Genomic DNA, 22,533 nt, shown 5'->3' on the forward strand with positions numbered 1-22,533 from the left:
GAAGTGCCTGAGAGCCAGCTCTCCTTGGGTTTAATCCCAAGCGCCCACACTTCCTGGGGGTATGACCTCGCCAAGTCACTTAACGTGTCTATAACTCAGGTTATTCAACTAGAAGATGTGAGTAGTAAAAATACCCACCACCAGCTGTTGTGAGAATCAAATTAGTGAATTCTACATGAAGTGTTTGGCTTTGCACATAGCTTGCATTTGGGAGCGGTAACGATTACTGCAGCTGAACCTAGAGTCTGTGCAGAACACAGGCCCACCTTAAATACCACCTCTCTCTAAGGTGCCCCTGAGCAGGCCCATGTGGAGCTACTTCCCAGAGCCCCACCCAGGACCTTCGCTGAGCTGAGCTGAACAGAAACTAATGTTCCTCACAGAAATACAAGGGAGAGGTTAGATAAATGTTTTGTCCACAGTGGACGATTACAGCTGAAGGGTACTTGTGGCCCAAGGAGTGTATTTTTAAAAAAGAAACGTGACTCTTTAAGGTTGCCACTCTTTATACGTGAATGACAGGAACAAGGGTGGCTTCCTCATTATCGACTTCCTGTATTAAATTGTGTGAAATAATCTCCCGTGGGTTGATTTGTATAGACTTCATTCATATATTTTTTCCTGATAACATAATGAGAAAAAGAAAGGTCAGCAAATGTGTATACTTCCTATTCTTTTTTTTTTTTGAAAAGGCACACGAACTTTTTATTAGTGTGTTATCCCCAAAATACAGAATACATTTCACATCTAATGAGCCCCCCAAAATGATCCATCTCAACCGCTCCTCAGCGGCGAGGGTCACTTTATAATTACGCTGCAGTTAGATTAGGGACTTACACCAGTAACATTTGGGGACATATGAAAATTAAATCTCCGTGGGTGTGACTGTACACTTTGTTCACCCCGTTTCATTTCTCAGATCATTCTTTTCTATTTTTTAGAGACAATGTCTCTCTCAGCCACCCAGGGTGGAGTGCAGTGGTGCGATCATGGCTCACTGCAGCCCTCAGCTCCTGGGCTCAGGCCATCCTCCTGCCTCAGCCTCCCCAGTAGCTGGGATTTCAACCGTGTGCCACCATGCCTGGCTAATCTTTGTATTTTTAGTTTAGTTTTATTTTAGTTTCACCATGTTGGCCAGTCTGGTCTCAAACTCCTGACTTCATAATCCGCCCACCTCAGCCTCTCAAAGTGCTGGGATTACAGGCGTGAGCCACCGTGCCCAGCCCTCAGATCATTCTTAATGCTCCTTTTAGGCCCTCAGCAGAAGTGATGATAACAGATGGACCCGCCAGCAACCAGACGTCGGATTGGAGAAAATATTCCTGGGTCCCCCCTGAGTTTAAGCCAAGAGCTTGATAAATAAGTAAATAAATACTGTGGTTTTCAGTTGCAAGTTCACCTGTTTACTTGCATGTGACATCTTCCTGTAGCTGGAGCTCTGAACTCTTGGGGTCCTGTCTATAACCAAGAGACTCCAGGCTTTTTCGGGGTAGCCCAGGAGCCCCTCTACCTGGAAAACCATCCCTGAGTAGGCAGTGCCATCCTCCTCCTGGGTCTCAGCCATGAAGCCTCCTCCAGGAAGCTTTCCTGACTCCCCCAGCAGACTCAGTGCTCTTCCCTGGGACTTCGGGTGCCCTCTACCCATGCACTCCGTGTGGACAGCAGTGACCCGTGGCCCATGGTTCTGTCAACCCGAGCCAGCCCACTTGAGATCCACAGTGTCCAGATGAGGACCACCAGGGCGGGGTGTTCCCCCTTTTGCCCCCTCCTTGTCCTTGACCTCCACAGCCCCATGGTCCCTCCACCCGGTCCCCCACCTGGCCCTGGTCCCACCCAGCACTCACTGCAAACACTGCTCCTTGGCCAGGCTGAGGTTGCTGCTGTCCAGAGCTCTGCGCAGGTCACGCTGCTGCCGCCGCTGCTGCCGTTCAAACAGCAGGGCGGCACGAGCCCCCTGAATCCTCCGCCGGTCCCAGTCCAGGTCTCGCTGGCGCTTTTCTTCCTGGAGCCTCTGGAAGGAAAAGAGGCAGCTCACCACCGCCTTTCCCCACAGCCAAAGAGCCCCAGGGGATTATCTAGAAGGCCTGCCTCTCATTCTACAGATGGGGAAACTGAGGGTCAGAGGAGGGGCAGGTAGGTGACCGATGTCAGGCAGGAAGCCAGAAGAGACCCCCAGCCTGCCCTCATTCCACGTGGCCCGGCTGCCCTCCCCCATCAGGAGGTGTTGGCCGTTCTCCTTCTCCTGAAGGCACAGCAGGGACTCAGTTCCTACAGCAGCCTCCACTCCCGGCTCCCGGGTGCAGGGCTCCCAGGTGCAGGCTGGGCCCAGAGTCTTCCTCCTCAGGTCCTCAGGGGGCTCCCTGGCTCGGTCAGCAGTCAGATGCCACCTCCATGAGCCATGGCCGACTGCCCCACAGCTGAACGCAGATTCCAGAACATGCAGACACCACAGCCTCACCCGATGACAGGAAGGTTATGGTCCTAGAGGGGCACCCCAACCCCTGAGTTGCTATGTTTCAGCTCATTCCTCACTGCCCTCCTCAAGTGAAAACTCTGGAGCCCTGGAAGAGGAAGCTGGATTTGTGTGGAGGGAGGGGTGCTTCCCCGTGTGTTGTCAGCTTTGTTAGTCCCCTTGGCCCCCTTTTGCCATTTTTAAGGCACAGCCTCCTCCCGCCAAATGAGCAAGGATAAGTGTCCGGTGAGTGGCACGGGGGTCTGGGTGGCCCCATCCTGGGACTGAAGGCAGGCTGGCGGGCTTTGTCACCCACAAGGCAAGTCACCCTGCTCTCACGAACCTCAGTGTCCCCCGCTGTAAAGCCAGGCTGCTCTCAGGAGCCCGGGGTCATCACACAAGCTGCTTGGTGGCAAACAGGGAATGGCATGGGACACACTCACCCGGGCTAAGAGCAAAGCAGACAGCCCAGCTGTTTGCTGCGAGATCCCAACTTTCCCAGTTACCTCCAAGCATAGAAAAGGGGATGGAGGCAAGAACCCAGAAAGGAAGGGGGCAGTATTTCTGAGTAGGGAGGTTTCATGTGTGTTTTTCCCCCTTTGTGCTTTTCTGTCTTCTTAATTTTCTACAAAAAATGAAAACTAGACAGCAATACTGCTTTCAGGATGGCCGGCCGATCTTCTGTGCCAGACGGTCCAGGCAGAGCTGCAGTCCTGAAGCACAGAGCAGGGCCCTGGCCCTGGACCCCGATTCCAGCCCCGGCGCCCTTTCCACCTTGGACTACTTCCTGAACTTCACGCCCACTGCCTGCCCAGGTCCCGGCCCCACTGCAGCCTCCCACACACATGCACCTTTGGCCTGCAGGGAAGCAGGTGGGCAAGCTGCCCCACCCACTCCTCATGCCCTGGTCCACGCCACTGCCACTGTCCCTCCTCTTCCCCAGACCCACCAAATCAGAAGCTTACACCAACTATGGCACCTGCCACCCCAGCCTGGCCTCTTCCACCCCTCTTTGCAGGTTTGAGACCCTCTCCAGATCTCTCCTGCCAGGATTCTCGGTGGTTTCAGCACACACAGAGACAGCCCTCTCTTGTCCCCAGCTGCTCAGCTCTCCTGCCTCCTCTCCAAAGATCTAGTCCCGGCTTCACCTTCTCACCTCCTGGGCACACCCTACCAGTGGTTCTCAAACTTGAGTAGGCATCAGAATCCACTGGGGGTTTTCGAAACCACAGACTGCAGGCCCCACCCGGCCGATGCTGTGGGTCCGGAGACCTTCCCTTTGGGACCCTCCACCCTTCCCTTGTCATTACCAATAACAGTCTCACTGTCTTACCTGCCTCTTCCACTATCTCTCCAAGTCCCTGATTCCAATGATTATGCCCCCCCACAAAGTGTGACCTCCAGTCCGCTGGCCGCCACTTTTCCAATCTTTCTCTGGCCCCCTGGTTTGTCTCATGGCAGACGCTCCCAGGCCGAAACCCTCGGCCCCCTGAGTCCTTCACTTGGTCAGGCAGGCGGTGACCACAATGAATCTGGCTAAGCATGGTGGGTGACACCCCAACAGCGCTCTCTGCGGTCACTTCAAGGTCATGACTATGACCCCCCAGTGGGCCCTGGACACTGTCTGACCATTATGTCCCCTTCCTCCAGGCTGTTCCCTCTCCAGCTCTTCTAGATGACCATTTAGCACTAACTCCCCCTGACCCTGCTCAGTTCTACTTCTAAAAGGTAGAAAATGGCACTTCAGTGGTCCTGAGGCACAGCCCCCAGTACAAAGCAATTCCAGGTCTCAATTCTGTTCACCTGCAAGCTCCCGCCCTCACGCCCCTTCCCGTAACTCCCATGACGGCTCTGAGCTCCCAGAGGCCACACCAAGCCCTCAACTAGCACTCCATGTCCCTCGCTCTCCTGCAGCCCAGGGACACGGCTCCAGCAAGTCTCTCCTCTGGCATCAACTTCCCCCTCTACTGCATCACTTTGGTTGAATGACAAGTATGCTGTTATTTCTACAATCAAGACAAACAAAAACTTTCCCTTCACCCCATGGCCCCCACCAGCTCCCACTCCATTTCTCTGCATCCTTTACAGCAAACGCCTTGTAAGTGCTGTCTACATGTGCCATCTCCATTCGTTTCCTGCCTGTTCTCTCTTGAGCCCATTAGGCTGGCGGCCCCACTCCTCTGCCAAACATGCTCCTTCCTGACAGGGTCCCCGGTGACTGCCATGATGCTGGATCCAGCGTTTAGCCTGCAGCCTGGCAGCAGCGTTTGACCCAGGGGTTCCCCTCTCCTTCCCTCCCAAACACCTTTCCTCACTTGGCCTCCAGCAAACCATGGCTTGCATCTGTCCACCTCCCTGGCGGTCCCTTCACAGATGCCTTTGCTCTTTATCAACAGTGGTGGTGAGAAGGGGGGTCCTGGGGGGAGCAGGACTCAGTCCTCAGCTTTAAATACTCTCTGTAGGGCCGGGCATGGTGGCTCACACCTGTAATCCTGGCACTTTGGGAGGCTGAGGTGGGCGGATCACTTGAGACCAGGAGTTCGAGACCAGCCTGACCAACATGACGATACCCTACCTCTACGAAAAATACAAAAAGTAGCTGGGCGTGGTGGTGCATGCCTGTAATCCCAGCTACTGGGGAGGCTGAGGCAGGAGAATCGTTTGAACTCAGGAGGCAGAGGTTGCAGTGGGCCGAGACTGCATGACTGCACTCCAGCCTCGGTGATAGAGACTCTGTCTCAAAATACATGCATACATTCTCTCTGTAGGTGACGACTCACATTTATGCCTCTGGCCCAGACCTTGTTCTGAGCCCTGTGTTACATATCCAGCTGCCTCCTGGGCTTTAACTGGAGGTTGTGGCAGAAAATACTACTTGTCTCCCAGTAACCATTTTTCGTTCTTCTTTAGTAAAACAATCACCAGCACTTCACTGTCTGGAATAAACACATTTCCTTGACTTCTTTAGAGGTAGGGGCAACCTTGTGACTAAGTGTTGTCCAGTGAAATGTAAGTGGAAATCTCCTTAGAGTGTTCTCCATCCCTCCTTCCTGGTAGCTGGACTATGCATGTGATGGCTGGTGCTCAAGCAGCCATCTTGCACTAAGAAGTGAGAGCCAGGAGCCAAGGATAGCAGGACATCAGTCAATGACCACAGAGCTGCCATACCAGCCCTGGACTGTTTTCCTGAGGATTTAGTCTACTTGCAAGAGAGAAAGTTCTATTTTGTTTAAGATGCTGTTATTTGTGGTTTTCTGCCACATTCAGGCAAATGTAATCCTAATAGATACAGATATCTTATGGACTTTGCACATTTAACGTATCCAAAATTGTAACTTTGATTTCCACCCCTCCCACCCCACCAACCTGCTCCTCCCACCATCTTCCCCATCTCTGGAAATGCCAATTCCATTCCTCTAGTTGCTCAGGCCACAGGACCTAGAGTCATCTTTTAACTCCTGTCTTTCACACGTCCCCACCCAATCATTCATCCGATCTTGTCGACTCTACCTTCAGAACAGATCCAGAATCTGACCATTGCTCCGCACCCCCACTGCCTGCCCCGTGGTCCCAGCCAGCATCGCCTCTCACTGTGAACACTGCAAGGCCTTCCTGGAGATCTGCTTCCTTCCCCCTCAGCCCCTAGTGTCTGCCCTCGATACAGGGGGATCACGCTGGGGATCCTGCTCAGCCTAAGTCAGATCCTGTCACTCCTCTGTCCAAAACCCTGCAGAGTTCCCCGTCTCAGTCACAGAAGAAGCCACAGTCCTCCCCAGTGGACTGCCAGGACCTCGACCGTCTGCCTCTGACGCCTCCGTACCTGCCCCTCTCCTCACTCCACTCTAGTCACCGGGCTCCACGCCCTTCTCTGAGCAGGTCCAGCAGGGTCCTGCCTCAAGGCCTTTGCCCTTGCAGCTCACCCTGCCTGGTCGTCCTTTTCCCAGGTAGACACATGGCTCCCTCCCTACCCTCTTTTGGGTCTTTGCTTCAATGTCTTCCCAATCTACTGTCCTCTTTCTTGGCACTCCTACTCCTGATGCCACATCATACGGGTGTGAGAATATCTGGCTCTTGTCTCCCCCCGACTAGAAGGGAAACTCCTTGAGGGCAGGTCCTAGGGCAGAGCACAAGGCCTGCTACAACTACATTTGTGCCTGGAAGGCAGCGGGAGCAAAGAGCCTGGCTCTGCGGGCTCTGGAAAAAGGGGCAGGGCAGTCACCAGCTTCTCCTGGACTTGCTGCTTCTGGACTAGGCGGATCTGCTCCAGCTGCTCCTGGGTCATGCCCTTCCAGCGGTCAGGGACCACGCGGTGGGGCCCGAAGGAGCTGGCTGCCTGCTGCGGGTTCTCGGAGAGCAGGTCCCCACGCAGCAAGTTGGTGATCTCGGCCAAGTTGTCCTCTTGTTCTTGCTTTTTCTCTTGCTTTTTCCTTTCCACTGACTCGATGGCCTAAGCAGGTGAAGACATTAAAGAAGATGGTCCAAGTGACCCCAGGGGTATTCTGACACCCAGGCCATCAAATCTCACTGGGGGCCCTCGAGGGGAGGATATGCTAAGGGCAGCAGGAGTCGGGTGGAGGGGAGACTTGTCAGGCACGGATGTGGGTGGGTCCTTGAAGCCCTGGCTGCCTGCGCACTGCTGGGCGGGTGGGCTGGACTCGGGGGATCACCACCTGTTGGGTGTGTGCATAAGAGCTCTGGGTCTTGCACCAACTTGCCAAGGCAGGGAGCTCCCTCCTTAAAGGCTGCCACCCCGCATGGGCCTGGTCCCACCCAAGGCAGGGCTCTGTGCCCCTGGCAACCCTTGGACATCTGTGGGCTGCAAAGAACACTCAACAGAGTGATTTGCAACAGTGGTGATTTCTAAAAGGTAGAAAATGCACTGTCACTTCAGTGGTCCTGAGCCGCAGCCCCCAGTACAAAGCAATTCCAGGTCTCATTTCTGTTTGATTCCCTGGGGGGGTCCCTGGCTGTGTGACCTGTACCAAGTCACCTCCCCTCTCTGGGCTGTAGTCATTTCTCTGTAAAGTCAGGAGATGGCTTAGGAGACATGTACTTGGGTTAACAGTTGTCCTCAGTAACACATGGACAGGGCAGTTTGCAAGGAGCTGGCATTCCACATGTGCTCACCAGAGGCCAGCTTGATTGAGTCACACAGTACAAGCTTTGTAGTTAGACAGGCCCAACTTCAATACCGGACTTGCCACTGAGTACTCCCTAAGGAAGTCAGCTCATCCTTCCAAGCCCCCCTACCCATTTTTTTTTTTTTTGAGACGGAGTCTCGCTCTGTCACCCAGGCTGCAGTGCAGTGGCACAATCTCAGCTCACTGCAACCTCTGCCTCCCAGGTTCAAGTGATTCAACACTGTTCTTCCTTGGCATGGGGCAGAACAACCTGTCTTGCCCACTTAGAGTGAGCATGGCCACGTGGCTTGCTTTCACCAGTGAAATGTGAGCAGAGGCCGGGCGCAGTGCCTCACGCCTATAATCCCAGTACTTTGGGAGCCCAAAGCGGGCAAATCACAAGGTCAGGAGATTGAGACCAGCCTGGCCAACATGGTGAAACCCTGTCTCTACTAAAAATATAAAAAATTAGCTGGGCATGGTGGCAGAGGCCTGTAATCCCAGCTACTCGGGAGGCTGAGGCAGAAGAATGGCATGAACCCGGGAGGCGGAGCTTGTAGTGAGCCAAGATCGCGCCACTGCACTCCAGCCTGGGTGACAGAGCAAGACTCCGCCTCGAGAAAAAAAAAAAAAAAAAAAGAAATGTGAGCAGAGGTGGCACTACTGCTCCTGGGAGGAAGCCTGGGGGGACCAGCCACATTCCTTTCCTCCTGTGCTGCGGGGATCCTCGGGCTGGCGGTCGCTCCATCCCAAGGCCTGGGCTCCAAACTGAGGATGCCAAAGAACAGGCCTCACAGCCAGTCCATGGCGGGCAGGGAGCATGCATGGAACATCAACTTTCTGTTTAAGCCACTGAGACTGGTGGGTGCTTCTTACCCCAGCAAGGCTTAGCACATTCTGACTGACACAGGAGGGTGTTATCGCTTCCTCATTCTGCAGATGATCAAACGGAGGCAGTGGGTGGCCTGCCCAAGGCTGCAGGGCACAGCCTGGTCTCACACCCGTGTGGTCGGGCTCCAGAGCCTGCGTGTCAGACCCTGACGCCACAATGCCTCTCTGACAAAATGAGCCCCGACCCGAGAACTGGAGGCCCTCATGTGTCCTTCCTGTTGAACTGGACTGGCCTGCTTGGACTTTTCTTTTGAGGATAGTTATCCAGAATCTTGGATTAACATCCCAGGTTAATTAAAAAGCCTAGTTGTAGTTAGGAACAGAGCTGCAGAAGCCAGAGGGCGGCTTTTCCCAGTGCAGGAGTGTTTGCAATAGTGCTGCCTCGTGGCATCCACATGAGGAGCTGGGGGTCTGAGAAAACCAGGCAGGCTGTGGATGCCCATTAAACATCTTCTAGAATATATGAATGAATAAATTGATGAATGAGATAATAGGGTTTAGCAAAAGCCACCCCAATGCCCAGCAGGAAGGGCTCAATAAACATTGGTTGAATTGATGAATGAATGAGTGAATTATCATCATCATCATCACTTCCATAAATGAATGAGCGGATCACCAGCCAACAGTGGACTAATTGTCAAGGGCCCCATCCTGCCATTCACTTGCAGTGGGGACTGGAGTGAACAGCCTCCCCTCTTTGGGCGCCCGCTGTAAAATGAAGGGCAGGGATGGATGATCTCTAAGACCTTTGCAGCTCACTGGGTGGTGAGCTCGGACTTCAGGTGTCTTGCTTTGCCCTTTGGTCCTCCCCAGCACCTGCAGTTGGCTCTCCTCATTCCTCTCCTGTGTTGAAAACCCACATTCTCTGCTGTCTGGTCCAGCCTCTCTGAGATTTTGACTGCCTGCCCCCACCAGGAGGACAGTTTTGAGCTTGTATCTCCAATATATTTAGTTCACAGTGTGGTACTACTATAGTTTAATGATAGCACATGCTTCTAACTACACATGTACATGGAAATCAAAAGTGATGAGGTTAAAAATGAATATGAAGCAGGGCTCTGGTGTCTGCTCTCCCACAGATCCTGCACAGCCTTCTTTGGGGACCACAGTTCTAGTTGAAGAGCGAACCTGATCAACAAACCCAAGCAAAGTCCCCACCCACCAGAAAATAGAATTGTATTTGAAAAGAAAACCTTGTGGGGGGGAGGGAGAGGCAGGGGGGGCGAGCTCTGATTTCCAAATGGAAAAGAGGGCCAGATGTGGTAATCCCAGCACTTTGGGAGGCTGAGGCGGGAGGATTGCTTGAGCTCAGGAGTTTGAGACCAGCCTGGGCAACATGGAAAAACCCTGTGTCTACAAAAAAAATACAAAAATTAGCCGGGCATGGTGGCGCGTGCCTGTAGTCCCAGCTACTTGGATGGCTCAGGTGGGGGGATCATCTGAGCCTGGGAGGTCGAGGCTGCAGTGAGCCGTGATCGTGCCACTACACTTCAGCCTGGGTGATGGAGTGAGACTCTGTCTCAAAAACAAACAAACAAAAAAACCAAAGAAACAAAAAGAAGAACCTATTTCAGCAACTTCAGCATCAGGTTGGAGGGAAGGGGAGTGTGTGGGAAGAGGGGGACCAGAGTTTAGAGAGGAGGTGTGAGGTCTCAGGAGGCCCCAGTGTCCGAGCTCATCATGATCTTCTTCATCATCCCTGCCATCGGTGAGCATCCAAGTAGCTGTTCTCAATAAAGGGGTTAGTCTGAGAGGTGGGAAAAATGGAAACCAGCACCAGGCATTGGAGCAGAGCTAGGCGGTAACAGTCTAGGTGGATGTCACCATCCTCATGTTACAGAAGAAGAAACTGAGGTGTAGACAGGTGAGCTGACTTCCCCAGGTTACATGGCTAGTTTGGCAGGTTTCCCTCCAAGATTCAGAGCTAAGGGACAGGACTGGGTCTCATCCATCTCTGTCATCAGGCAGCCCATCAGGGTCTCTGTCAGGGCTGGTGATGTGACCAGGGGAGCAGGCTGAGACTGGGATCCCAAGGAAGCTGGAGAGCCTTGGGAAGCCGTAGAGGGCTCGTCCTCCCCTCCAGTCATCGAGCCCGGGGTCTCGGAGTAGCTATACCTGGATCTTGTTGAAGTCTTTCACAGATGCACAAACCGCCTTTCTGGTGGTGCTTTCCAGCTTCTGGAGGTGCTTGGCTGTCTCATCAAACTGCAGCCTTGTCTCTGTGTAGAGGGCCTCTGAAAGGAGGAGGCAACAAGCCATCAGACCAACCTGGCCACGGGAGCGCCTTCCCCCTGATGTGTGGCTGTTTGTGCCTTTGCCTCCTACCACGTCCTTAGCCATGAGTATGAGGACGGGAACAACAATGACAGGACCTGCCTCTGAAGGCTGTGGGAGAGTCAAGCTCCCAGGTCGGTGCTAGTGATCACTACCATGCTGGAGTCCTGGGACAGGCTGGTGATGTGCCCCTTGCTGTCCTGCTCTATCTGGAAGTAGCTAAATCCTTACAGTGGGCACGAGATACTCTACAGCCCCAGGAAATGACATTTGAGACCTGCAGGACAAAAGAAGTGGGTTAGGAGCAGGTGCAGAGGTTTTGGGAAAGGATTCAGCAGAATCCAGAATGAAAGGGCAAGAAACCAGACAGGACTCTATGGAGGAAGCAGGGCCAGATGACAGATACTGTGGAGTGGCAGGAGGACTTGGTCAGGCCAATGAGGAAGAGAAAGAGGAGGAGTAGGAGGTGAAGGGGTCAAGGTAGAAGATCCAAAAGCAAAATGTGAAGATTTGGAGTCAAACAGAGGAGGCTCACATCCCATCCCAGACATTTCCGAGCTCTGTTAACCTCAACTATTACTTAGCCTTGCTGAGCCTGTGTCCTTACCTGTGAAGCAGGACATACCTCCTTTGCAGAATAATAATAATAATGATATTATTATTATTATTAATTATTTATATTAATATTATATTAATTATATTATAATATAATATATATTATATTATATATACCTCCTTTGCAGAATAATGATAATAATATTATTAATTATTTAATTATATTATTATATTAATTATATTATAAATTATAATATATTATAATTTATAATATATATTATAATTTATAATATATATTATATATTATAATATATAAAATATATTATTATTATAATATATAATATTAATATAATTAATATAATTATATTATTAATAATTATATTAATATAATTATTACTAATAATTACATTATTATTATTATTTGAGACGGAGTCTTGCTTTGTCACCCAGGCTGGAGTGCAGTGGTGCATCTTGGCTCACTGCAACCTCTGCCTCCTGGGTTCCAGTGATCCTCCTGCCTCAGCCTCCGGGGTAGCTGGGATTACAGGCGTGCACCACCATGCCCAGTAATTTTGTATTTTCAGTAGAGACAGGGCTTCACCATGTTGGCCAGGCTGGTCTTGAACTCCTGACCTCAGGTGATCCACCCACCTTGGCCTCCCAAAGTGCTGCGATTACAGGCGTGAGCCACCACGCCCGGCTTGCGGAATTATTATGTTAAGAAAAAGCCATCGATCAGAAGTTTCTTCATTCAAGTATTTGTGCCCTGTGGGTCTCCTCACTGTCTCCAAAAACAAAGACCAAACTCTTTCATCTTCAATTTCTGGCCTCTGCACAGTCAGCCTCTCCTCTCGTCATTCATTTGTTCATTCATCCATTTAACATACAGCCATGGAGAGCCTAGCATGGGGGTCCCACTTTGCTGGGCACATGATACATAATGGGAAGTAAGATAGAAAGGGCTTTTCCTGCCTTCCTGGAACTTGCTGCCTAGGAGAGGAGACATCAACCAACACATGAACCCAGAATAAATGTATTAATACCAACTGTAGCAGTGACTGGGAGGAAAGGACACAGAGACCAAGAAGAGATATGCTGGGGGCTCCTGGCCATGGCGGCTGAGGTTTGTGGGGAGGGTAAGAGATTGCTCCTCTGGGAGCAAATGACGTTTGAGACCTGCAGGACAAAAGAAGTGGGTTGGGAGCAGGTGCAGAGGTTCTGGGTTGGGAAAGGATTCAGTGGAGTCCAGAAGTGAAAGAGGAAGATGGCAGGAATACAGTAAGTGGAGGGGGCGGAGTTGACAGTGGAGAGATGGGCAGAGGCCCAGCACGCAGAGCCTGCAGGCTGCGGGAGGATTCCGCATCTCTTTCCAAGTGCATGGGAAGCCATTAGCGGGCTTGAAGCTGGGATCGACGGGGTAGGGTGATGCTGTCCAACCCCACATTTCTTTTTCCTTTTTTGAGATGAGTTTCGCTCTTGTTGCCCAGGCTGGAGTGCCGTGGCACAATCTCGGCTCACTGCAACCTCCACGTCCCGGGTTCAAGTGATTCTCCTGCCTCAGCCTCCCAAGTAGCTGGGATTACAGGCACATGCCACCACGCCCGGCTAATTTTTGTATTTTTAGTAGAGACGGGGTTTCACCGTGTTGGCCAGGCTGGTCTCAAACTCCTGACCTCAGGGGATCCGCCCGCCTCAGCCTCCCAAAGTGCTGGAATTACAGGCATGAGCCAGCGCACCTGGCCAAACCCCACATTGTTTAAAAGTATCACTGACTGCTGTTTTGGGAATGGACCAGAGAGGGGCAAGAAAGGAAGTGGAGGCCATCACAAAGATCTTGGCAGAGGTCTGTTCAGCTGAGGTGGTGGCTTGCATCACAAGGGTGACAGCACAGATGCGGACAAGCGGACAGTTCAAAATATATGCAGGAGGTAGAAGGGACAAGAGTCAGAGGTGGCCTGGAGATGGGGGTGGGTCATGGATGATTCCCTAGACGTCTGGTTTAAGGGCAGGAGGTACCAGTTAGTGGGAGGAGAAAGACGGAAAAAGGAGCAGATGCAGAAGAGGATCCAGGGCTGCTTTCCAATATGTTGTGAGGGGTCCTGTGAGATGTCAAGGAGACCGCTGAAGAACCAAGTCCACGGCTGAAACAAAGCCTTTTGGCCAGAGGTGGAAATTTAGGCCACTTGGGAGATGGATGAACCATACAACATGTCAGTGATCAAGGCTATGGAGAAAAATAAAGCAAGGGGATACGGAATGTGGGGTGGGAGGAGGGTACAGGGTTTAAAATAGGGGGGTCAGGTGAAGCCTCACTGATAAGATAGCATTTTAGCACAGCCCTGGAGGAGAGTGGTGATCCCTACAGATATCTGGGGAAAGACATTTCTAAGCGGAGGGAACAGCACATGCAAAGGCCCTGAGGCAGAAGTGAGCCTGATACACTCACGTCTGAAAACAGCAAGACAGTGTGGAAAGAATGGAGTGAGGGCAGCATAGCAGGAGATAAGGCCAGACTGTGAAGGCATTGTAGATCCCTGAAAAAAATCGTTTACTCTGAGTGAAATGTTCACTCTGTAGGATAAGGGGAGAGACCCAAAGAGCAGCTGAGAGATGCTTTTTGTTTGTTTGTTTGAGATGGAGTCACGCTCTGTTGCCCAGGCTGGAGTGCAGTGGCGCAATCTCAGCTCACTGCAAGCTCCACCTCCCGGGTTCACACCATTTTCCTGCCTCAGCCTTCCAAGGAGCTGGGACGACAGGCACCTGCCACCACTCCCAGCTAATTTTTTGTATTTTTAGTAGAGATGGGGTTTCACTGTGTTAGCCAGGATGGTCTCAATCTCCTGACCTCGTGATCCTCCTGCCTCAGCCTCCCAAAGTGCTGGGATTACAGGCATGAGCCACCATGCCCGGTCTTTATTTTTTCTTTTTTTTTTTTGAGACAGGGTCTCACTCTGTTGCCCAGGCTGGAGGGCAGTGGTGCAATCATGGCTCACTGCAGCCTTGACCTTCCAGGCTCAGTGATCCTCCTGCCTCAGCCTCCTGAGTAGCTGGGACTACATGGGCACAACACCATGCCCAGCTAACTTTTTAATTTTTTGTAGAGATGAGGTCTCACTTTGTTGCCCAGGCTGGCCTTGATCTCTTGGCTTCAAGTGATCTTTCCTCCTCGGCCTCCCAAAGTGCTGAGATTACAGGCATGAGCCACTGCACCCAGCCGAGAGATGCTGATAGCCTTAGTTTAGAATGGGAATGTTGGAGGGTGTGGAAAGTAGTTGAAAAATGGAGAGAAAGGAAGGAGTCAAGATTACTTGGGCTGGAGCCCGGGCAGCTAGAAGAAAGGAGCTGTCACAGATGTGGGTAGAAGGTCAGGTCTGCAGGGAAGAACAGAGTTATTGGACTTGTGCTGATCTTGACAAGTGCATTAGACATCCAAGAGAAGTTAGATGGATTTATGAGTCTGGATTCAGGGAAGAGTCCAGGCTGGAGGTATAAACCCAGGAAATGATGGCCTATACGTGGCATTTAAAGCCATGAGACCAGACAAAATCACTCAGGGGTGAGTTTAGCTGGTAGAGGAGAGCACTGGTGTGAACAACATCCAGAGGTTGAGCAGATGAGAAACCAACAAAGGACCTGGATGGGAAGGGAACTAATATGAGAGTGGTGTTCTGAAAGCTGAAATGCATGTGGATTTCAAGGAGCAGGAGGTGATCGACTGTGTGTTGTGCTGATGTTAGGTCAAGATGAAGATCGAAAACTGACCTTGGATTGGGCGACATGGAGGTCACTGGTGAGGTTGGCCAGGGCAGTTCCAGTGGAACAGGGAGGGCAGAAATCTGGTAGGAGTGGGTTCAGGAAGAATGAGAGAAGATGATCTGGGAGATATCACTCACAGAGAGTAGACTGGGGAAAGAACAGGCTGGGAGGAGGATGAGCTGAGCAAGGAGACTGCAAACTAACAAGCAGAGAGGAGAGGCTCAAGAAGGCGGAGTGCGTTCCTCTCTGTGCCCGGTCCCCGTTTTGTCTTCCTCATAGCTCCTCACTATTTCATCGCCCACTGACAAATCCCAAGAGAGCAGGGATGTTGTCGTTTTCGTTACCTGATCTTTCTGGCACAGAATTAGCTGGAAGGATCAGTGCTGCTCGAGTGCAGGCATGAAGAGGAGCTGGGAGAGCAGAATGCTGCTGACCTCAGTGAGGACGCATCGGGCTTTCTACAGTTCCCTCAATGAGAGGCTGTTTCATGCCTTGGAGCCTTTGCCCAAGAGGTTCCCTGGGCTTGGGGAGTCCTGGTGAGGACATGTGACCACCATGCCTGCAACTACACCCCCAAAGTCCCCTGTAGGAATTTCTACCACAGCACCCAAGAGACTTAGGAAGACCTGCATCCTTCCCATCCACCTTCCCAGCAGACTGAGAGGGCAGGGACCGATTCTGAGTTACCTCTGCACCCCAGCATCCAACTGGGACCCCGACACGGAAGGTCTTTTCCACATGACTGAGGTGTGATTGGAGGTGTTTCCCTCCTGGAGGGCAGGCTCTGACTTTTCTTTCCCCACAGGGCCAAAGTAGCATGTGGCTGTGCATATCAGTAGGACTTTAAACAAATCCCACAAAAACTGTAGAGTTGCTTAAAAAAAAAAAAAATGTAGCGTTGGTTTGTTGAAGAGAGTGTTGAGCCCAGCTCGTCTCTTCTGTTTCATTACCTGCACATTTTTGTTCAGCACGGGCGTTCTTCCATTCCCTTTGCTGCTGCAAAGACCATTCTCTGTTTTGTTCCTCTTGGAATTTCTTCCTCTCATGGAAGTTTAAATCCTCTCCCATGAATTTCTGCATGCCTGATATCGTATTCCGAACATCATTATCTGACTGCTGGGCTGGAAGATCTTTCTTAAGGGCTAGGGGGTCGGACAGATCAAATTCACGGCGAGTTTCTGGCTTCTGAAAACTATGTTGGAAGTCATTGATAGCCCTACAGAGATTTTTCCTATCCCTCTTTTTCTGGTTTTCCAATATGCACATGATTTTGTCATTTTGCCTCATTTCAGCAGCTGGAAGAAATATAGCATATCCATAAGCTTAGGATTCAGAAGAAAAAATAAATTTGAATCCATTTTATGTTTTATTATTTACTTTTTTAGAGCTAGGGCCTCATTATGTTGCCTGGGCTTGTCTCCTGGCCTCCAACTATCTTTCTGCCTCAGCCTCCCGAGTCGCTGGGATTATAGAAGTGAGCCACTAAACCCAGCCCATGAATCTACTTTAAAAACTAATTTTTTTAGTGATTGCAAAAGTAATACAACCCTCCAAAAAAGTAACACAGCCATTAAAGGATTAATATCCTGAATATACAAAGAGTACCTACAAATCAATTAAAAAAACCCCAAAACCCCAACTCAATAAATGGGCAAAGTGTAGGAATGGCCAGACAAATCACTATAAAGAAACCTGAGGCCGGGTGTGGTGGCTCACGCCTGTAATCCTAACACTTTGGGAGGTCGAGGTGGGTGGATCACCTGAGGCTGGGAGCTCGAGACCAGCCTGACCAACATGGTGAAACCCCGTCTCTACTAAAAATACAAAATTAGCCGGGCGTGGTGGCGGGCGCCTGTCGTCCCAGCTACTTGGGAGGCTGAGGCAAAAGAATCACTTCAACCCAGGAGGCGGAGGTTGGTGTGAGCCAAGATCATGCCACTGCACTCCAGCCTAGGTGACAGAATGAGACTCTGTCTCAAAAAAACAAACAAACAAACAAACAAAAAACCCTGAGTAATAATACACTTATGAAAGGATGATCACTCATACAAGGTGGGAAACATCCAATGAATCGAAGGCAAAATATTTAAAATGCTAATAATGGCACACATTAGTAAAGATGTGGGGAAACAAGATCTCTCATTTGTGGCCGGGCATGGTGGCTCACGCCTGTAATCCCAGCACTTCGGGAGGCCGAGGCGGGCGGATCACGAGGTCAAGAGATCGAGCTCATCCTGGCCAACATGGTGAAACCCCGTCTCTACTAAAAATACAAAAATTAGCGGGGCATGGTGGCGCGTGCCCATAGTCACAGCTACTCGGAAGGCTGAGGCAGGAGAATCGCTTGAACCCGGGAGGCAGAGGTTGCAGTGAGCCGAGATCATGCCACTGCACTCCAGCCTGGGGACAGAGTGAGACTCCTTCTCAAAAAAAAAAAAATCTAAACCAGCCATCAGTATGGGAATGGATGAAGAAACTGTAGTTAATTCATATAACAAAATGCCATAAAACAATTAAAATGAATACTCTCTATATGTAAATCACTGATTAATTTCAAAAATACAAGCCTGGATGAAAGAAAAACATATTGCAGATGGATCTATTCAATAGGATACCATTTACATAAATTTTAAAAACACATAAAAACAATTTTATGTTGTTATGAATACATACATAAATAGTACAAGCATAAATAGTGCATGGGGGCTGGGCCTGGTGGCTCATGCCTGTAATCCCAACACTTTGGGAGGCAGAGGCAGGAAGATAACCTGAGGTCAGGAGTTCGAGACCAGCCTGGCCAACATGGTGAAACCTCGTCTCTACTAAAAATACAAAAATCAGCCCAGCATGGTGGTGTGCACCTGTAATCCCAGCTACTCGGGAGGCTGAGACAGGAGAATCGCTTGAACCCAGGAGGCGGAGGTTGCGGTGAGCTGAGATCGTGCCACAGCTCTCCAGCCTGCACCACACAGCAAGACTCCATCTCAAAAGAAGGAAAAAAAAGCATGGGAATGATAAACACTTCTGAGGAGAAAGGAAGGGAAAATTAAGAGGTGGGGGGGTGGGGTGGTGTTGCTATATATATATATATATATATAAACACAATTCTCAAAAAACACTCAAAATATCTGAAGCCAATTTGGCAAAATGTTAACATCTACTCTGGTGGTGGGTACAAATGTACCTGTCACATTGTTTTTGTATGAATGAATTATCTCATAACTAAAAATATTAATAAAAAAGATAAAATGTTTAGAACATACAGAACAGTATAAAGGAGAAAATAAAGTTTACTCATAATTCTATCCCTCCAACATTACCCTGCTAACATTTTGGCATATTTCCTTTCTTCTTCTTCTAAGCATATTTTAAAATATTTTTAAAACATAACAGCCCATTGTATGTACAATTTTGTATCCTGCTTTTTTTCTATTATAAAAATATTTATGGTGTTTAAAAACACTGAAATTTCTTTTTTTTTTTTTCAAATTTATTTTTTGTAGAGATGGGGTCTCGCTTTGTTGCCCAGGCAAGTCTAGAGCTCCTGGTCTCAAGTGATCCTCTAGTTTTAGCCTCTCAAAGTGTGAAATTTCAACAATTGTTGAAACTGTTGGACATGATAGGGGAAAATGAGTTATATTTGAAGTGGAATAATAATACCTTGAATAACAGTATTCAAGGTATTTGAATACTATGATTTGAATCATGCCTATCTCTGAGCCAGCTTGAGGGTGTGAGCCTGGGCATATGTGTTATCTGGTCTAAACAGCTGTCCTTCATAGACAGTCTTAAACTTTTGAGCAGAGCAAGTGAGTGTGTGTGTGTGTCTCTGTGTTTAAGGCTCTTCCTATCCAGTTTTTTAAGAAAATGAAGGAAAACATACATTTACCCTTAAAATCTGTTTCTTATAATCCACATTCAAATTCAATAGCTGTTTTAAGAGAAGAATCAGTGCATTAAGTTAACTGGGCACAAGAAATTGTGAAATTTAAAAGGAGGAAGAGTGTGAAAATGACAACTTTTTATATATGTGAAGCAAGGAGGGCTGGGTACCGTGGCTCATGCCTGTAGTTCCAGCACTTTGGGAGACTGACATGGGACTGACATGCACGCAGGAGTTCCAGACCAGCCTGGGCAACATAGTGAGACCCCATCTCAATTAAAAAAAAAAAAAAAAAAAGGCGGGGCAGGAGGGCGGTGGGGAAGACTGGAGTCTAAAGGCACACAACCCTAAACCAATAGATAAGCATTCAGGAAATGCTCACCAAAGGTTTCGTGTCTAGCTTTTTCAGTAGCTTCTTTTATCTTCTGGTCATGAACTTGAACATCCCAGGCTTCAGTGTCTCCCTATAAATGGAAAAACAGAGGAGAAGGGTTAGAGCCAGATAATTTTATTCAGTAATAACAATCCTACTTATTATTATTTTTAATCTCTGCCCCACTGCAAACGAGTTGTAGAAAATCTGGCTCAGGGGAGGAGAACCGCTGGTGACTCCAGGCGAGCTCGAGAGGGAGCATTATTGGCCCTGCAGGATGCCGTTTGCAGCCTCCTGGCTCAGATGTTTCATCCTAGAATTCATCTCCTCTCCCCCTCCACGCCGCCCCTCGCCCGCATCTGCCGCTCTAACCCCGTCCCGGCCCTGCCCTTTCACCCCAATTATCCTGTTTCTGGCGTTGAAGACCCGCTTCTGCCTGCACAGCTCCGCGTGCCTCCTCTTGGCCAGGCTGGCGTCCTGCCGCAAGTCCCTGGGCAGCGCCACCGCCATGGTCTGGGAACCCACGGAAAGCCTAAGTAAGGGGTTTTTAGAACACGCAGGATCAGGAGAACAGACGACGAAAATAAGCAAGCTGTAGCGCAGGCGAGGTTGGCTCCCTAGATCGGGCCGGGGAAAGACAAGCCTTTAGCACGGTTTTCCGTCGGGCTCCCAGTGACGCCGCTGAGGTGCAGACGCTCCCGCTCCCTCGGAAACGTCAACAACTCGTTGCTAAGGAACGGCTCCGCGCTCGCCGCGTCTCGCTCTCTTCTCGCGACACTTGGCGAATCCCTTCCCGCGCTTTTTTCGCGGGCGCTTGAGGACGCGGGTGAGGCGTGGAGGGCGGCGCCATGGGCCACCTGGAGCTGCTTCTCCTGGAAAACTTCAAGTCGTGGCGGGGCCGCCAGGTCATTGGCCCCTTCCGGAGGTTCACCTGCATCATCGGCCCCAACGGCTCTGGTAACTGAGCAGCTCGGGGCGCCACCCGAGCGCCTCCGCCGCCCCAGGCGTCCAGGCCACACGTGGCCTGTGGGGTGTGGGCGGCTGCCGCGGGCGTCTGGCCTGCCTTCCCCTTCCAGTCCTGGATATGGACCCCAACTGGATCCCGGCCTGGCCCTGGCCCAGCCCCTGCCCATCACCCCACTTCAGCTCCGGCCCTCGCCCTCCACCTCAGGGGTCCTGACCCTTGTCCCTCCGCCCCACCTCGGTCCCCAACCTCGCCCCCAACCTCAGAGGTCCTGACCCTTCCTCTCGGCCCCGCCTCGGGCCCCACTCTCGCCCTCCATCTCCTGGCCCCCGACCCTCCTCCGACACCCTGGGGGACCCCCCCCCACCTCAGCTCCGGCCCTCGCCCTTCACCTCAGGGGCTCCCAACCCTCGCCCCCCACCCTGGGGCGCCCACCCTCGCCCTCCACCCAGGGGGTCCTGACGCTTCCTCTCCGCCCCAGTCCCGCCCTGGGCCCTGTTCTCTGCCCTCACGCCTGCTTCGGGGACTGCTCTGGCGTTTGGTGACCCTGGTCACTCTCGTCCCTTTTCCCTTCTCATTGGAAGTCGAACTGACAGGGAGCTGCCGAGGAAGTAATGGGTTCCAAGCAGCCAGAACCACCGTTTGGATCCAAGGGAGCTTTGACCCAGGAATGTAGTGATGATGACCCAGTTTACTGAGCTTTTGCTAAGTTCCTGGCAACACTGTCTTTGGTTAGCCATGGCACATGGCTGCTCTCCCCATTTTATAGTTGGGGAAACTGAGGTCTGGAGAGGCCAGAGAACTTGCGAAGGTCTCTACTAATAATACCAAAATTAGCTGGGTGTGCGGGTGCGCGCCTGTAGTCCCAACTACTCTGGAGGCTGAGGCAGGAGAATCGCTTGAACCTGGGAGGTGGAAGTTGCAGTGAGCCGAGATCACGCCATTGCACTCCAGCCTGGCAACACAGTGTGACTCTGTCTCAAAAAAAAAAAAAAAAAAAAGGCTGGGCGCGGTGGCTCATGCCTGTAATTCCAGCATTTGGGAGGCCGAGGCGGGTGGATCATGAGATCAGGAATTCCAGACCAGCCTGACCAACATAGTGAAGCCCTGTCTCTACTAAAAATACAAAAATTAGCCGGGTGTGGTGACATGCACCTGTAATCCCAGCTACTGAGGAGGCTGAGGCAGGAGAATCGCTTGAACCCGGGAGGCGGAGGTTGCAGTGAGCCAAGATAGCGCTACCGCACTCCAGCCTGGGTAACAAGAGCGAGACTTTGACTCTAAAATAAAATAAAACAAAATAAGATAAATATAAAATAAAATTGGCTGGGCGCCGTGGCTCATGCCTATAATCCCAGCACTTTGGGAGGCTGAGGCGGGCGGATCACCTGAGGTCAGGAGTTCGAGACCAGCCAGGCCAACATAGTGAAACCCCCACCTGTACTAAAAATACAAAAATTAGCTGGGGGTGGTGGCACGTGCCTGTAATACCAGCTACTTGGGAGACTGAGGCAGGAGAATCACTTGAACCTGGGAGGCAGAGGTTGCAGTGAGCCAAGACCGTGCCACTGCATTCCAGCCTGGGCGACAGAGCAAGACTCTCTCAACAAAAAAATAAGGCCTGGCATGGTGGCTCACACCTGTAATTCCATCACTTTGGGAGGCTGAGGCAGGCAGATCACTGGAGGTAGGGGTTCAAGACCAGCCTCACCAACGTGGTGAAACCCCATCTGTACTAAAAATACAAAAATTAGCCTGGTGTGGTGGCGCACGCCTGTAGTCCCAGCTACTCGGGACTAAGCCAGGAGAATTGCTTGAACCTGGGAGGCAGAGGTTGCAGTGAGCTGAGATTGCGCCACTGCACTCCAGCCTGGGCGACAACCGAACAAGACTCCATATCAAAAATAAATAAATAAAAATAAATAAATAAATAAATGCACCGTTCAGTGGTTTTTAGTATATTCAAAAGTTGTGCAACCATCATCACCATCTACTTCCAAAACATTTTCATTGCCCCCAAAGAAACCTTGTACTCATTAGCAATCACTCCCCGTTATCTGCTCTCCACCTAGCCCCTGGTATCTACTAATCCACTTTCTGTCCGTATGGATTTATCAATTTGGGACATTTCATATAAATAGAATCAGACAATATATGGCCTTTTGTGTCTGACTTCTTTCACTTAGCATAATGTTTTTCAGGTTCATCTATGTTACTTCTTGTATTAGTACTTATTTCCTTCTTATTTTCAAATAATATTCCACT

The 22,533-nt window shown here is 50.6% G+C and overlaps 2 protein-coding genes across 6 annotated transcripts in view; one reads left to right on the top strand and one right to left on the bottom strand.

Annotated features, from left to right (window-relative positions):
* Nucleotides 1–488: 488 nt before the first annotated feature.
* Nucleotides 489–20,027, bottom strand: RIBC2 (RIB43A domain with coiled-coils 2). 2 transcript variants are annotated; one of them, XM_055254135.2, is made up of 7 exons: nucleotides 19,701–20,027; nucleotides 19,314–19,395; nucleotides 15,999–16,343; nucleotides 10,579–10,697; nucleotides 6,672–6,899; nucleotides 1,845–2,011; nucleotides 489–621 (listed from the first exon to the last, which is right to left on the bottom strand). In XM_055254135.2, the coding sequence occupies exons 1-7, from the start codon at nucleotides 19,812–19,814 to the stop codon at nucleotides 543–545; spliced, it is 1,134 nt and encodes a 377-aa protein (XP_055110110.2). In that variant the 5' UTR covers nucleotides 19,815–20,027; the 3' UTR covers nucleotides 489–542. The 2 variants fall into 2 exon arrangements, with proteins under 2 accessions (XP_055110110.2, XP_055110111.2); XM_055254136.2 differs by having other exon boundaries at nucleotides 19,948–20,004.
* A 55-nt stretch (nucleotides 20,028–20,082) lies between these two features.
* The window catches only part of SMC1B (structural maintenance of chromosomes 1B), a 67,998-nt gene continuing 65,547 nt past the window's right edge, over nucleotides 20,083–22,533 (top strand). For 3 of the 4 annotated variants that reach the window (XM_055254119.1, XM_055254118.1, XM_063622893.1), the window contains exon 1: nucleotides 20,100–20,261. In XM_055254119.1, the coding sequence (XP_055110094.1) occupies nucleotides 20,153–20,261 (109 nt within the window). In that variant the 5' untranslated portion in view covers nucleotides 20,100–20,152. Of the gene's footprint in view, nucleotides 20,262–22,533 lie in introns of all 4 variants that reach the window. The other variant, XM_055254116.2, reaches the window with a different exon arrangement.

Source organism: Symphalangus syndactylus, chromosome 18, assembly GCF_028878055.3.
Source record: "Symphalangus syndactylus isolate Jambi chromosome 18, NHGRI_mSymSyn1-v2.1_pri, whole genome shotgun sequence".
NCBI classification, from domain to species: Eukaryota; Metazoa; Chordata; class Mammalia; order Primates; family Hylobatidae; genus Symphalangus; species Symphalangus syndactylus.